Source organism: Agelaius tricolor, unplaced genomic scaffold (genome assembly GCF_023055355.1).
Source record: "Agelaius tricolor isolate 1412-34295 unplaced genomic scaffold, bAgeTri1.0.p SCAF_2, whole genome shotgun sequence".
NCBI lineage: Eukaryota > Metazoa > Chordata > Aves > Passeriformes > Icteridae > Agelaius > Agelaius tricolor.
In genome coordinates, this window is record NW_027269262.1 from 59,367,890 (window position 1) to 59,382,934 (window position 15,045).

Here is a 15,045-nt window from a genome sequence, read left to right on the forward strand (position 1 = left end):
GGTGACTGGAGGAGCCGAGTCCCTGTTCCCGGAGCCCATTCCCAGTTCCCACCCGCGAGGGGCAGCAGGAGCTGGCGGGCTCTCCTGGCACAATGGCGCTGCCAGGAAGGGAAACCCCTTCCCCCAGCCCGGCTGGTGCGCGGACAAGGAGGGGATGGAACATCCCGAGACACTCGCTGCCCGCGGCTGGGGCGGCGGGACGGGGACGGGCTCACTGGGTACCGCCTGTGGGCACCCGGCCGCTGCCAGCGGTACTCCCAGGACCGGGATCCTGGATGCTTCCCCTGCCCCCGGAGCCTGCTCCGGCCCCGGCACAGCGCGGGCGGCGAACAATGGCCCGCGACCGCCCCCGGGCTGCCCCGGCCGCCACACGGCCGGGCTGCTCCGGGCCCGCCGGGCTGCTCTGTGCCCTCCGGGCTGCTCCGGGCCCGCCCCGCCGCTCGGCGGCCGCCGCTCCCCGCCCCTCCCGCCTCGGCCGCCCGAGTCCCCTGAACTTTCCCCGGGCGCTCGCAACAAGCGGCCCACGCCGGGCTGCCGCTGTCCGCACAGCCCCCCGCCCCGCCCGGCAAGTTCCCCACAAGCACAGCCTGCCCTCGGAGCCTCCAAAATCCCTGCAAACTGCCCGCCCGGGGACCCCCGGCAGGGCGCCTGAGAAAAGCCCGCCGCCGCCCCCGCTCCTCTCCCGTTCACACCTCGCACAGCTCCCGCCCTCCCTCGCACGCCCACCCGCGCCCCCCGCCTCCCCACCCGCGTTCCCTCTGCCCACCCCGCCCCGGTCCGCGAACGCCCACCCCCGGCCGCTGCCCCTTCCCCAGAGCCAGAGCCGGGCAGAGCCTCAGCTGCCGCCCGCTCCCAGCCCTGGGGCCGCGCCGACCCCTCCGCGCTACTTCCCGCCGCCGGAGAGAAGCCCCTCCACAAAGGAGCGAGGCAGCAGGAGGCGGGGGATACACGCACGCCCGGCCGCTCCGTCCGGATGCGGTGAGCCCCAGGCTCGCCTCCGGGGCCGCGCCAGTGCGGGAGGGAAGAAGCCGAGCAGCGGCGGCGGCTCTCCGGCTGCCACCATGGGCTGCTGCACGGGACGCTGCACGCTGATCTTCCTCTGCTCGCTGCAGCTGGTGAGTGCCGGGGCACACGCTTCGCCTTCGCGGGGGCTGGGCAGGGACGGGCGCTGTCTCCCCCGCCCCGGGCACGGCCGCCGGGGGCGCGGAGCGGCGCCGGCCCGGCCGCGGAGCTGTCCGCGCCCGCCGCCCCGACGGCGCGCCCGCCCCGCGCCCCCGCGCCCCGACCCGTGAGTTTGGCGGTGCCGTGCGGCGGGAGACCGGAGCGGCCCCGTGGCTGGGGGACGGAGCGGGCCGGGCACCTGAGGCGGCTGCCGCGGCGCCCCAGCCCGGGCGGCTGTCAGCGCTCCCCGCCTGAGGGAGAGCGGCTCCCCGCCCTGGTGTCGCTTCGAGAAGGGGTGAGTCCCCGCTGGCCCCGGGCAGGGGCTCTCCCCGTCTGCCCAAAGAAGAATGAGGCTGAGGGTGCCCCCGGTCACTGCCCGCGGGTCGGCGGTGGGGCCGGACACTGCTGGGCGCTGCCGGCGCGCTGGGAAGATGCGAGGACCGGGATCGCCGCCTTTTTCTTTTTCTATTTTTCTTAACCTGTGTAAAAGCGGCGTGTGCCGGCCCTCTCCCGTGACTTTTCTTGGGGTTCCTTTCCTCGGCTTAAGTATTCCTCAGCGCGGATTTGAAACAACAGAACGGTGCCGCTTCTTCTCTTTGTTTAGTGGAGTTGGCATATTTATTTCAGAGAAAAGAGTTGTTGAGATAAAACAACAATAATCCTTCATCTGGCTCATTAGGACGATAAAATAATGCTCTCCCCTTAACGGTAGTCCCTGGTCCCAAGAGTGTTTTAAAAGATTTTTCTCTTTTCTGGTGACTCAATGTCATCATTTTGCCACATGATCTCTCTTAAAATGAGCGGAGTTCCTTGTCTGTGTGTGTGTGTCTGTAAAGAAGAAAAGTGGAATGCATTTAGTGTGTGTGTCGGGGGGAGTTGTTTGTATTTGTAATCCTTTGCTATCTTTCCATTTTCCGCTTACAGCACTTTGAAATCGCTTCTGTTTCAGAGGTAATACTCCAGAAGTAATTGTACATATTGCATTTATTTGAAAATCCCCTTTAGTTTTCAAGGCTTTGTGCCAGGTTCTTAGCCTGTGTAAACTGGTGTGTCTCCATTGTTTCCAGTGTGAGCCTGGACCTTATTCACATGTGAATAGAGTGATGGACTTAGTGTGGTATAAGTAACTCAACGGCAGACCCTTGCCCAGAAACAGAGGAGGCATATGATTTGCACTCTTGGTGAAGGAAAGTGTTCTGTATATATTGCTGTTATTTTTTATTCTTGTTTTGTATAAGTTTTAGGCTAACGACTGCAGCAGAATTGCTCCTGATTTACATCATGCATGTGGGAGGGGAAACAAACCCTATTTCTTCAAATATATCTCTTTGCCAGTTATGAGGATTATAATAACTGTATTTACTATTCTGTGGAATTACTGGGAGTCTATAAAAATTGAAGTAAAGTGTGAATGGCCACCATAATCTCTAGAGAAATTAATAAAAAGTCTTTCAGGAAGAGTCGTGTTTTATAAAAGACCTATCAGATGATATAACAACTTTCAAAAATTACTTCAATGCATAGTTTTTTCTGCTGTTCTTACATGTTTTCTAGTGATATTCCACTGTCATATCTACATCTTTCAGGTGGTGATAAATGTCTGTATGGCAAAATGCTGTCATTTTAGTTTATTTCCATTTAAAAATGGAAGTCTTTATATTCAAGAAGTAATCTAGTAGATATTATGTCCTGGTTCCAACCAAGATGGAATTATTTTTTTTTGCAGTAGCCTGAAGGGGACATAGCTAGGACCTGGAGGTTATCCTATACTACCTCACATCGTTTCCAGGTGTGGAGGAAAAGGACTCTCTTCCAGGGAAAATGGGCTCCTTCTGTTTGGGGTAGTGTGGCACCAGTCCCAAGCAGAAGAGAGCAGTGGGGTGGCCCTGCTTCCAAGCCAGGGGGAGTTTGGCTGCATGGCTGGGGTCTGGTGGGGCCGGGACGAGCATTTTCCATCTCTTTAGCATGTTTTTGTTATCAGTATTGTTGATGTTGCTGTTCCTTTTCTTATCTCATTGCTGTTTCCAGTAAATTGTTCTTCTCTCAACCCATGATCTTTGCTTTCTGTGCCTCTAATTCTCCTCTCCAGGAACCTGGAGGGGGAAGGAAGAGGGGGTTGAAGGAGGGAGGACAGTGGCAGCATGATCTGGAAAGTATCAGTGGGAGAACTAAATTGGGGAGTATCATTCCTGAACCACAACACATGAACTTAGAGCTCAGATGCTGTCCATGATCTCAGTGGTGGTAGTGTTCAGTTTATACACGAATAAATTAACATCACGTAGAGTTTAAATATTTTTCTAATATCTTAGGAGGTGATGAATATAAAACATATGCAGCAAAACTGCATCCCTGGACATTACTCTCATTGAGATTTATTTTACATCCACTTTGCATCCACTTATGGAAGTGTGATTGTAGACAAAATTTAGATTAAATCTTGCAAAATCCAAGCACTTGTAGTGCTAACTTGTAGAATTTCAGAAGTACTGATGATTTATATGACTTGAGGAAAAACTTTGAAAAGGAAAGATATGGGCACATGTTTTAAAAGAAGAAGTTGTTTACGTTAGTTGTGTTCTGGTCATGTCTGAGAAGGGCAACAGCTCAGGCTTAGCTTTAGGATTAAGCTTTAGATATTACCTGAGAAATAAGTATCTAATGAAATACAGTTGGCAACACCTTTCATAGCATGTGTGTACTATGTAGATTCTCTTCTGTATAAGAAGGAAAGTAAAATAGCCAAATCCCCGGAGACATGTTCATAAACAAGATTTACTTCTTGTTCTAAAGAAGAGTGCACTGTTCAGTGTCTTTAAGGCACTGTTTCTTCATTCTTTAAAACTTTAGTCTTCTCTAACTTTTGCCTTCTTTATCTCAGCAACATAGGAACATTTGAAGCAAAAGTGAAGAGGAAAACTGTTACTGCATTATTGTGAATAAAATGCCATTTCTCTAATGTTAACCCACTAAGTGTGTTAACTGCAAGAAGATTTGCTTGTAATTTTCAGTGCTGTTTGTCAGGGGATGTTTGCCATAAAATGGCAATAATAGCGATTTTCAGTTATGCTTTAATCCATGAAAGTGGAGGTTTTTGGCTGATACCTTTTACTTTTTTATAATGAACACAATAAATGTTTCATTCAGTAATTCTAAGGACAGTCTATAAATAGTCTTCTATCATTTAATAATAACTTCATTTGTAAATGGGAATCCATATCATTATGTGTAACATAGAAAAAAATAATGGAAAAAAAACATTGAGACGGAAGTGTAGGTGGCACACATTCAGGAAAAGCTCTTAGTCACTTTCAGGGTTTTATTGTACCCCTTCAGGTGAATTCTGCTTCTGAAAACCAAGGAAATTTTGTGTAAGAAGAACTGCCCCACAACCATCTTGCCCCACCACCCCTCCTTGATCTTTCTCTGTTTTTCTCTTCCTGACTGAAGCATTGTGATATGTCATTGCCAAAGGTGTCTGAGCAAAGAACAATGAAGTGTATGTGTACCTTTTTGTGCATAAATATGTCATTAGGATTATTAGGAGCTATGTATACATTGGGGAAATATATCATAAGGACATATGAATCCTTTGGATTGCAGCCATAATTCTTACTCATGCCACTAGAAGTCTGAGACATTGGCCTTGTCTGTACTAGAAAATTAAACCAGCTGGCAGAGATTGTGCCTGTCCTATTGCAGACAGCATGCCATAAAACACTGAAAGATGAAAATGTTTGGCAAATAAAACAAATTCAAAAAAATATTAAATTCTGGAAGGGGTAAATTGACAATGAATTACAGCAAGATTTAGCTGTGTGAATCCAATTGGTGTTAATAAATGTCACACAGTGAAAACTTTCATGCTGCTTTGAAAATGTGTTTCTGAGAAACTACCTTTGCAGGATAATGTTGTTTCAACACTTACAATAAATGGAAGTTTTTGGGACGTAGAAATATATAGATAAACAAACACAAAAACCTCTAAATACAGGGATGGTGAATGGAATTTTCAGAGTGGTGAAGGGATGGTTGATGGAAAGTGTGTGACCAAGTCCCTTCATGACTTTGACAGTCTCATTTCATGTGTTTATCCTTGGGCTCCTCTGCACTGTGTTCATTCTGTAAGTCCTGATTTAGAAGTGTATAGTTTACCCAGTTATAGCTAGTGTAAAATAGGCTGTTCCCTACTTAACCTGTTATTTTCCAAATAATGAAAGTGTCAGCAGGCCACATGGAAAAATTATTCCAGTAGAGACACAACTTCTATGTACTAATGTTTTGTCTAGTGTTTGTTTGGGAAGGCAGTCAGTCATTTTAACAGCCTAATCCCTTTCGATATTCAGAAGATTTATATTTATGGTTGCCATTAACATTAATTATATTGATGTGTGTAAATCCTTACATTTGGAGATGAGACTATATCCATTAGAATGGCAATACTGTTTCATCATTTGTTGCTGGACATAATAGAATTTCAGCAGTTGTGTGGGGAAGTGATATATGTATATATCATGCATATATTTTCATCTCATATTTAAATACTTTATAGAGCTGAATACTCTAACTTTATGACTTTGACTCCTAATGCTTGTATGTTAGAACTGACAGATACCAGTTATTCAGTTAACAGCTCAGGGATTCAAGGGAATTGATAAATTTGAGAAAGTAAAATCTTTGAACCAATAAATTGCTCCACTTTTTATGTTGATAAAAGAATCACCAGCCCATTGATCTGGAGATGAAGCATCTGTCCACTGATAAAAGAGGAGGAAGTTGAGGGAGTGCCTATTGTACTAGCAAGGATGGAGAAAGCTTGGGGTTGTTGCCCTGAACAATGCCCTGGTTGCAGGATGTTGCACTTTCTGTTACAACAGCTGAGGTGGGAATGGTGTTTTCCTCTGATAACTCCTATGATATTCCCAAAACATGTAACCATTGTTGGTGGCTATGCCTGAGAGGCTGCAACTGTACATCCACATTACACTTGTAATGTGGGCGTATAGTTGCATTTGACCTTAGCATTAGAAGTAATACACTGCACCCAGTAGAACTACTTAAGTTAAATATTTGCAATCCAAAAAATATATGGTTCTATATATGTTTTAGGATCTCTCTCATCAGGAGCAAGACAGTAAAAACTAACACTGCTTTCCACTTTGTGTTTTTGTTTTATTTTTCAAAATTGTTGGGAGTTATCTGTTGCTAAAACACACATTCTGAGCTCATCAACACTGTAGGATTTAACCTCTCCATGCACCAGAAATTCAGCTTCAGAAGTGAAATCCCCTCCTGTCAAAGCTGCATGTAAGACTTCCTCTGTGCAGTGTTCCAAAGTTAGAAATTCAAAACTTGAGGAAACATGAACTTTCAGAGCCCTGTGAAATTTCTGAACTGGGTAAATTTGTGGGAAGAATCATGCAGCTCTTGCTTAGTTTTAGACTCCATCCATTCTGCAATTCCTGGCTGCTCTATGGCTGAGGGACGGTTAATTGTAATATAAATATTTAATGAATATATTTATAGTGATGAAGTGAAGGAGTTAAGATTTCAAAGATAATAATGACAATTAATACACTGAAAATTTTGAATTACATAGCTGCTCTTCCTGTCTATAAGACCAGAAAGTTTTGTAAATAGTTATTGTTAGAACTTTCATTTATGCTGCTGATCTGCTTCTATTTCAAGATCTGCTACATTTTACCTAGACCTCATTCTTGGGACTAAGAAACAAATACTGTGGTTTGGAAAGTCATTGGAATTCAGGATAGTATTGTTGGATCTAAATGGAATTTGGGTAGGACTTGCAGAAATTGAGTACTTTGAGGGCTTATTTTTTGGAGATCGTACGGGATTGATTGCACTTGCAGTTGTTTAGGTGGTGTTTAAATATTGCCAATTTTGTGAAGTTTGGATCTAAAATAAAACCTTGTAAGACTAGTTAATCTTAGCTCATGTTTTCAATCTGTATCTGACTTGGATATTATAGGTGCAAAGAGGCTCTTTTAGTTTCAGGACCAATTTGGTAAATTTACAAATAACTTGTAAAATCACAATCCCTTAATTTTTCAGGTAAAAGTGTTGTATTTTGGCCCTTCTATAATATGAATTTAATTGATTAGATGACCAAAGAGAGAGTCAAACCAGTCACATCAATCATTGGCCCTGATGTTGTACAAGAAAAGTGAATGGAGGTTTTGTACTTCACTTGATTAGAACTGGAGTAAATGAATGTGTTCCATACTTGCTAAGATGATCACTTCTTGGATGTGCTCAGTGAAGCCGAGAGGCAAAGGATCCAGGATGCAACATGGGGAAAATTCTGATTGAATACTAGAAAAAAATATCATAGTGGGATTGTTGGATCATGTTTTTGAAAGAAGTTTTGGAAACTCCATCCTTGAATAAACTCAAATTGAGCTGATCATAGCTCTCAAAAACCTAATCTAACTGAAGCTTAGCTGATGTCAAAATTGGCTCTGCTATGAATAAAGGTTTTACCAGATGACCTCTAAAGACTTCTTGCAACTTAGGTTATCCTTTGGTTATATGATCTTACCAGAGCATAAGGAATAAAGTTCTTCAATTCTTTGTTAGGAGGGTACTTAAAATACACAGTAATTTGAGTTATCTTGAAATAATTAGTTTCTTAATTTGTTGTGTTTATAGTGCAGTGGAAATAGGCTTGATATGGCAGTAACAATTAGAGTATTCTGTTGTATCTGTTAGTGTCAAATTTTGGTGTTTAAGTAAATGAGAAGTACCTGTGATTGCCTTAAGATTTATTGTTTCATAAGTAACAATGCTGTGATACAATGTAGTATATCAGGTCTTTTGAACTCATTAATATTGAAGCAAAATATATTTCATTCAGTCAGTCTTATAATTAATTGCTAAGCAGTCATTTTGGGACAAAAAGCCTGGTATTTCTGTCTGTACAGGGAAATGAACTGTGCATATTTTTTGGTTCTAGATGACTAATATAAAGGAGCAGTAATAAGTTACTGTGTGGTTTGGGAAATGGATAACATGATACAGAGTTTTTCACCTCTAGGCCAATTTTGAAATTCACAGGTGAGATGAGGGCAAACATCATTATGAAATCTTTATATTAAATGATACTGGTCTTGCTATAGCCTCAGTATAAAAATGTCATCTTAATATAGAGAATGGTCCTAATTTCCACCTTTTATGTTGTACAAGAAGGGTGAAGGTTGGTGGGCATGGCACCATGAAGACCAAAATGGTGGTTTTGCCAATGTTTTCTTCAGGTCAGCTTATGAGGGGTGCTAGCATGGTAGTGCAATGAAGTTTGCACCACTGTCTTAGCTCATACTAGACATGATATCTCTGTAAGCTTTATAACTGACATCAAATTAAAATGAAAAATAATGTTAATTGCATTGTTTTTGTGTAAATGTAATCTTTTTTATTGGTCAGAAAGAACATTTCCTACTGCTTTTTATTTAGTACAATTTATCTTGAAAACAAAATTCAAGCAGTAGCAAATGGAAAGTGTCTCACTTTGAATCTTGAATCAGCTCAGTTCTGTCCAAGATGAAATGGTTTTCTTCTCCTCTGTCATGAGCAGTTATTGCATACCTCCTAAAGGGTATGCCAGCAGGTTTTGGATCAGACACTCCTACGCTTAGTGAGACTTGCAATTCCTTGACACAGCTGTGCCAGCAGCACTATGACAGGTTTTACTGTGTCATGGGCTGGTTTTTTTTTCTTCTATGTGTGACCACTGAAGTCTTTGTGTCTTGCTATGGATCTGTGCCTTTGGTAGGTCTGTAAAGGACAGTGGTAGGAAGCATTATCACTCTACTCTGATCTCAGGAACATACAGAGTGCTTAAGACTCTGGTAATGAAATGGTAGTAAAAGATTTTATTTTAGACCTTTAACTTTTTACTATACTTCCTTATCATCTTGTCTTTCTTCAAACACAGCCCTATCTTGCATGTAATCTCAACTCAGATGGATTTTTTAATGCTGTGGTGATTTGGGATTTGTTCTTACAAGTTGCTGAATGCCCTACAGCTCTCATTAAAGTTGCTGAAAGTCATTCTTTTACATTTAGGCTCTTTATAATGGAAGGTTCAAGCAGAGGCAGCAGTGAACCCCTTCCACCTGGTGAATGCCAGTAGTACAGTAAAATAAAAGGAAAAAGGAAAATTTTCTACTTAATACAACAGCCAGTTTCAGCCAGAAAAAATATCCCTTACAGGAGTAATATATCCCTTACAGAAGTGAATGCTGCAAAGAAATAAAATTGAAGTTCTTTCATAGGTCTCTTCCACAAGTCTCTTTTTTTTTTTTTTTTTTGTGTTCAGTTTCATCAGTACAGAAGTTTTGGCTGAGAGTAAGTATAAATATATATAAAGGGTATATGCTTGACAATGAGCCCAGTGGAATTCTCTGCAGAGGGTTTTGACACACACCAAAGGAACTACTGACATAGCAAAGTAGAATAATACTTTAGGAGATGAAGCATGAGCAGGAGGATCCTGAAATGCTTTTATAGTTAAGGAGATTGTGGGAGCATGGGATGAAAAGTATAGAAAGGTGTATTTAGATGAGTGTAAAAAAAGTGGGATGTGGAAGCCCTCTTTATCAGAGAGATGAAAGTTTTCTCTGTGTGTGGGAGGAAATCCTGCCTAAGGTTTCACTGAAAATAAGATCTTAAGGAAAAGGTTTTTATTTATCTTTTCTAACATACTGCTGCTGCTCTGCCAGTTTCTCACTATTCTGTCATAAAGTTACTGTGTTATGTCAGACCCTTTAAATAAAAAATCCCAGGGGAGCAAAATCAGATGATGATTATGAGGATGATGATGATGATGATGATGATGCTTCGTAGGGAGATTGGAATGACTGGCATGTTTCTCATCCAGCTATAGTTTTTTCCTTTGGTTGAGCCTTGAATACTCTGTGTTCTCCTGGGAATGCTGCAACTTCACTTCCCTGCTGGCAGTTCCTGAAATCTCCTTGGAAAGTGCTTCTGGAGCTTAGGAGCGTTCAAGTGAAGCTCAGCACAAGTCACAGTGGAAATAAGTAGACATGTAAATCTGTATCAGCCTAGAAAACCAAACCAACCCCCCCAAAAAACCTCCCAGTTAAATGTAGTTTCTTAGATGGACTGAAAAAAGCTCATTTCTAAATGCATTTTGGAAACAGAATTCTGTTAAAATGGAGTGCACAGAAAAGCATTCTTCTGGAAGTTTAGTCTCCACAATCAACAAATAAAAAGCTGAAGAATTCTAAAGCTGGAAACTGTAGTGCATTATAGTAAGGAATGACATCACAACAATATATCATTTTCTCTGCCAGTGAGATGTTTATTTTTCCTGCTAAAAGTTTACTGTGTCTTTCTATTGCAGAGTAAGCAAAGCAGGGTGTTTAATTTGTCTAATATATATTTGTTTCATGAATTAAGTAGACATCACTAAGGTAAGTATGTTTATGTTTTAACTGGAAGACAAGCCTTGTTGCTCCTACTGATTGAATAATTTGCATCACAGAAACCTGAAAACCCTTTGCATCCTCTAATGCAGATGGAGCTACTCAGAATACTGAGATAGATGTCTTCCATGTCTTCCCATGGAGATCCCCATAGATACTGAAGATTCTTTAGTCAGACTATAGTCAGTGAGACTCACTATAGTTGGTCAGTTAGTTTATAGTAATTTGTAAAACACCTGTTTTACTGTCCCCACCAACATGGGCATTCAGGAAGCCTAAAAAATGCCCAAATTTGGGAGTAATTTTTCTCAATTACCTCTGTTTCCAGTTCTTATGTTGGTTAGTCACAGATTTGTGCTCAGCCTCATTCTTCTGATAATCCATTTCTGTTTACATCAACAGGAAATCTTGTCTCCAGTGCCTAGCTGTGAAATGATACACTATTTCCATTTTCACATTCATAATTTATTTTTTTTTTCTGGAGCCAAATAATTTGTTCTCAACTCTTCTCCCAGTTATTTCGGAACAACATCCAAATTCTGATTTTCATCTGTTTGTCATAGTGAGATTCAGACCCTGTTCCCCAAACCAGCCACCACTGTTAAAATTCACTTGTGGCTGTAAATGGGCCCTGTACATTGTTCTTATATAAGTGTTTTGCAACTATACAACATAAATTTTCTTTAGTTGTATAGTTGCCACAGTTATTTGTGGTTCTTCACGTCTTGATTTCATAGCATTATGAAAAGGTGTGGTTAGTTCAGAAAAGAAGGAAATGTGAACCAGAATGTGGTGATAACAGATAGATGAACTAGTAGTGCCATCAACTGTAATGCAGTTTAGAGCACTTGGAATGGGAGTGTCAGGATGGACTGGAAATAATGCTTCCAAGCCTGGATTTACAGTGAAAAATTAGACATATGAATGGCAGTAGCCTATATCCAAACTTCATTCAAATATCAGAAGAGAATACATTGACATATATTAGATGCCATGAATGACTTTAAGTTGTATATTACTAATGTATAATTTAGTCATAGTGGTTTGATGAAAGCCAAAGCTGAGTTGTGCCAGAAGTAACCACAAGGTGCCAAAGTTTATTTAAATTGGATTGAATTATGAAGCCCTTTATTTCTCTCATTTCTCTAATATGTTTTTTTCATGAGTTAGACATCATGAATATGCGTGTTTACATTTTAATTGTAACCAGTTACAGTTGTTAAATCTGTACAACTGTAATCAATTGAATGCTCTGATGTTCATTCAATTTCAAAGTGTAGCCTGTGCAGCTGAGGTGTGGTGTGCTGCCTTGCCCAGAGGTGATGCAGGGTGTGAAACAGCCTCATCAGGATGGTACTGACACCCAATCAAACAATTTCATTTCAATTTTGTATCCATGAAAGCTTCCAGGTTTCAGTGTTTTAGTCAGTATGTGCTACTTACTTGCACTGAAAGCTGAGGAACTTTTTGTGCAGCGCCTTGTGGCCAAAAGAGCGTCCAGGTTAACCCAAGATCTCACTGAACTGACATTCTGGTATATTCCTTTGGGTTGTATTAATTTAATTATTTATTTTTTAGCTTTATTATGTATTTGGTTCTCTTTGTTTATCTGACCCATGAAATTCTTGGCTGTGTGAATTTCTTAGTTTTTGCTGAGATTTCTGGGCTGGACTGTACTTGGTCCACATGCCAGTCATGCTGGAGGGCTCCAATACTGCTGGGGTTTCACTGTGTGTATTCATCTGTTGAGAAGCTGAAGTAAATAATGCCCCAAGTTCAGGGCTGCCTTTGCCCTTTTAGACATCATTTGAAGTGCACTGCAGCTGAGGTTGGTTCTGGAACAGGATGTGTGTCTGAGATACAGCCTGCCTCCAGCACTTACAAAGTAAAACAGATAATGGAGTCAGAAAAAGATGCAAATGTTTTTCTTTACGCTCTACAGAAAGTCTCTGAAGTCGTAGTTCAGGCTGGTTTTATGCTTGGTGGTTTTTCATGTTTCTATATACAGTTATGATTATTCCTTTTTTATATTGGCCACATGTGACTGACACTTCAATACTCAAGTTTGCTCATAATTTGGAGAACACTTTACTTTTTATTTGTGTACTCTTTGCAAAGAGGTTTAGAAGTATTGCAAAGACAAAAATCTGTTTCTGTTTCAGGAGGAACATAGTAAGCATGGATTCTCTTCTGGAAAGATTATTTTCAGGAGGTGACAGATTTGAGTTGATCTCTACACAGTTAGCTCTCCTGCAGAATGAGACTTGCAAATACCTACATGTGCATTGATGGGATGCTTCTTTGTGGATTCCCCCTTGTCCTGTCACCTCTGGCCACAGGCACTTGGGGAAGACAAGATTCAGTCTCTTAAGGACATTCTGGATAACAGGAAAATAAACAAGTATCCCCTGAATACTGGAACTGGCCGTCTGTATACAGGGAAGGGGCAGTTTTAAGTCTTCTGGTGATAGAAGCACTGTTCAATTTGTACTAAAAGGACTGTGAGTTCATGGTTTTCTTATTATGATACTTTGTCAACTCATTTGGTCAATCCAATTTTTGGTGACAGGAATTGGCTAAAAAATTACAGGATATTCACTGCAATAGCAAGAAGAAATCCAAATCTCCTGGGTGGCAAACCTTACTTGTTGCATTTTCTCTGAATGACAAATGCACATCTAATCCCAGCTGTCTATTCAGAAGAGTAATTTCCAAGGCAGCCCGCTCACATTCAGTCCTCTTCCTCTAAAAGTGAAGCAATAAATTATGCTGGTGTTTAAGGGTTAATCTCTGTGACTTTAAAGAACATAAACTATCAGAGGCACAGCAGTCTGACTGTGCTAAAAGCTGAGCACCTCCTCTGTCTGACTGAGTAACCTCATCTCCCACAGAGAGCAGCAGGAGCTGCAGGTGCTGGCATCCTCACTCAGTGGCACCACTGCTCAGAGGGATGGAGCTGGAACTGAGGCAGCTGTGCTACTGACTGGGCTGGGTGAGTGCAAGCACTATTAGAGGGTGCCATTAGATGAAGTCACTGAACCATTAGGAAGCCTGCAAAAATGAGTACCCTCTTCTAATCTGAAAAGTGTTGTGGTTGAGAATATACCCACTGGACATCCTCAGGGGAAGTTTTCTTTCACACATAGTGACTCTATCAGGGTTACCAGCTGGCATTTCACCAGCATGAGACTTAGCCCTGTAACATTTCGTGGATCCCTACATCATGCTGAGTAGCGCTGGTCATCTATTATTAATATGCTCACATTTTTTGCTAGACTAAAAGTATATTATTTTCTTATTAAATCTTCCATTACTTTAAGATGCTTTTAAGGTCTGTTCTGCTCTCATTCTATTAGTTGTGAACAAAAGGTTTTCAAATGTCAGGAGTTAATATATGCTGATATCTGAATAAGCAAGAAAATGCACCCAATTCAGAGGCCATTTTCTTATATAATAATGTCTTTAAGACTCATGCACTGTTCTTATAAAATATTTCCCTTTTTGCTATGTGAGTGCATATTCATACACAATTCCAGTTTTGCATTAGAAATATTGGCTGCATGACAATGTGAGACTTTCTCCTATAATGGTTATTATTTGGCATGCATAAAGAATTCAAAGAACACTTAAGTTAGAGAAGTAGTATTGTGTTTGCTGACACAAGTTCATGGAGGCAGTGAAATGTTTATTCTGCTTGGAGGTGGCCAGAGGGAAGCCAGTGTGCACCTAGGAGCTCTGAAGTTAGTTAGCAGGGAGAGTTTGAGAACTCTCATGGCAGAGAAGATAGAATCTCAGTGCTGCATTAATAACCTGCTGCTGATGGCCAGGGTCATCTGGAATGGTTTTGCCTTTGTTCCCCCATGACTGAGACTCAGCACAGGACCAGATACTCAGAACTGTGTTGGAAATTGCATCATACTTTTGAGAGTTCCCCTGCAAATCTCTTGCTATTTTGATTTATGGAGTTCTGGTTCCTAAAACTGTACACAAGACCTAGTGTAGAATAAACTTTCCCCCAATCATTTAGCTGATGTAGGCATCACCTTAAGTGTGCCATTTTTATTCTGTTAATTTCCAGATTGATTTTTACTTTACCAGTAATAGTCCTAATGCAGGCTTTGAATCTTACCAGTAACCCCTCCTGCTTAGTTAATCTATTTCTGTCCTTCTTGCACGTTAGTTTTAATCTTTAGGGAGCTTTGAACTATTTCTCAGAGCTGTGCTCAAAAGTGAGTTTGTAGCCTTTTACTGCCATTGCTGCTAGTACACTTTGCTCGAGGCCATAGAGAGCTGGGACAAAGCCAGGGAAAAAACTCAGGCTCATGTCTTAAGCACAAGATGACCATTCATCTTTTATAAGCTTTTCTTGTCTGATGCTTTCAAATTCTCTGAAAAGATTGCCTGGAAATTGAAGTGTTCA

The 15,045-nt window shown here is 41.8% G+C and overlaps 1 protein-coding gene across 3 annotated transcripts in view; it reads left to right on the forward strand.

The window, feature by feature from the left end:
* Positions 1-677: 677 nt before the first annotated feature.
* NKAIN3 (sodium/potassium transporting ATPase interacting 3) overlaps positions 678-15,045 on the forward strand; it is a 341,080-nt gene continuing 326,712 nt past the window's right edge. For all 3 annotated transcript variants that reach the window (XM_071420123.1, XM_071420110.1, XM_071420114.1), the window contains exon 1: positions 678-1,115. In XM_071420123.1, coding sequence (XP_071276224.1) covers positions 1,062-1,115 — 54 coding nt within the window. In that variant the 5' untranslated portion in view covers positions 678-1,061. The remainder of the gene's footprint in view (positions 1,116-15,045) is intronic.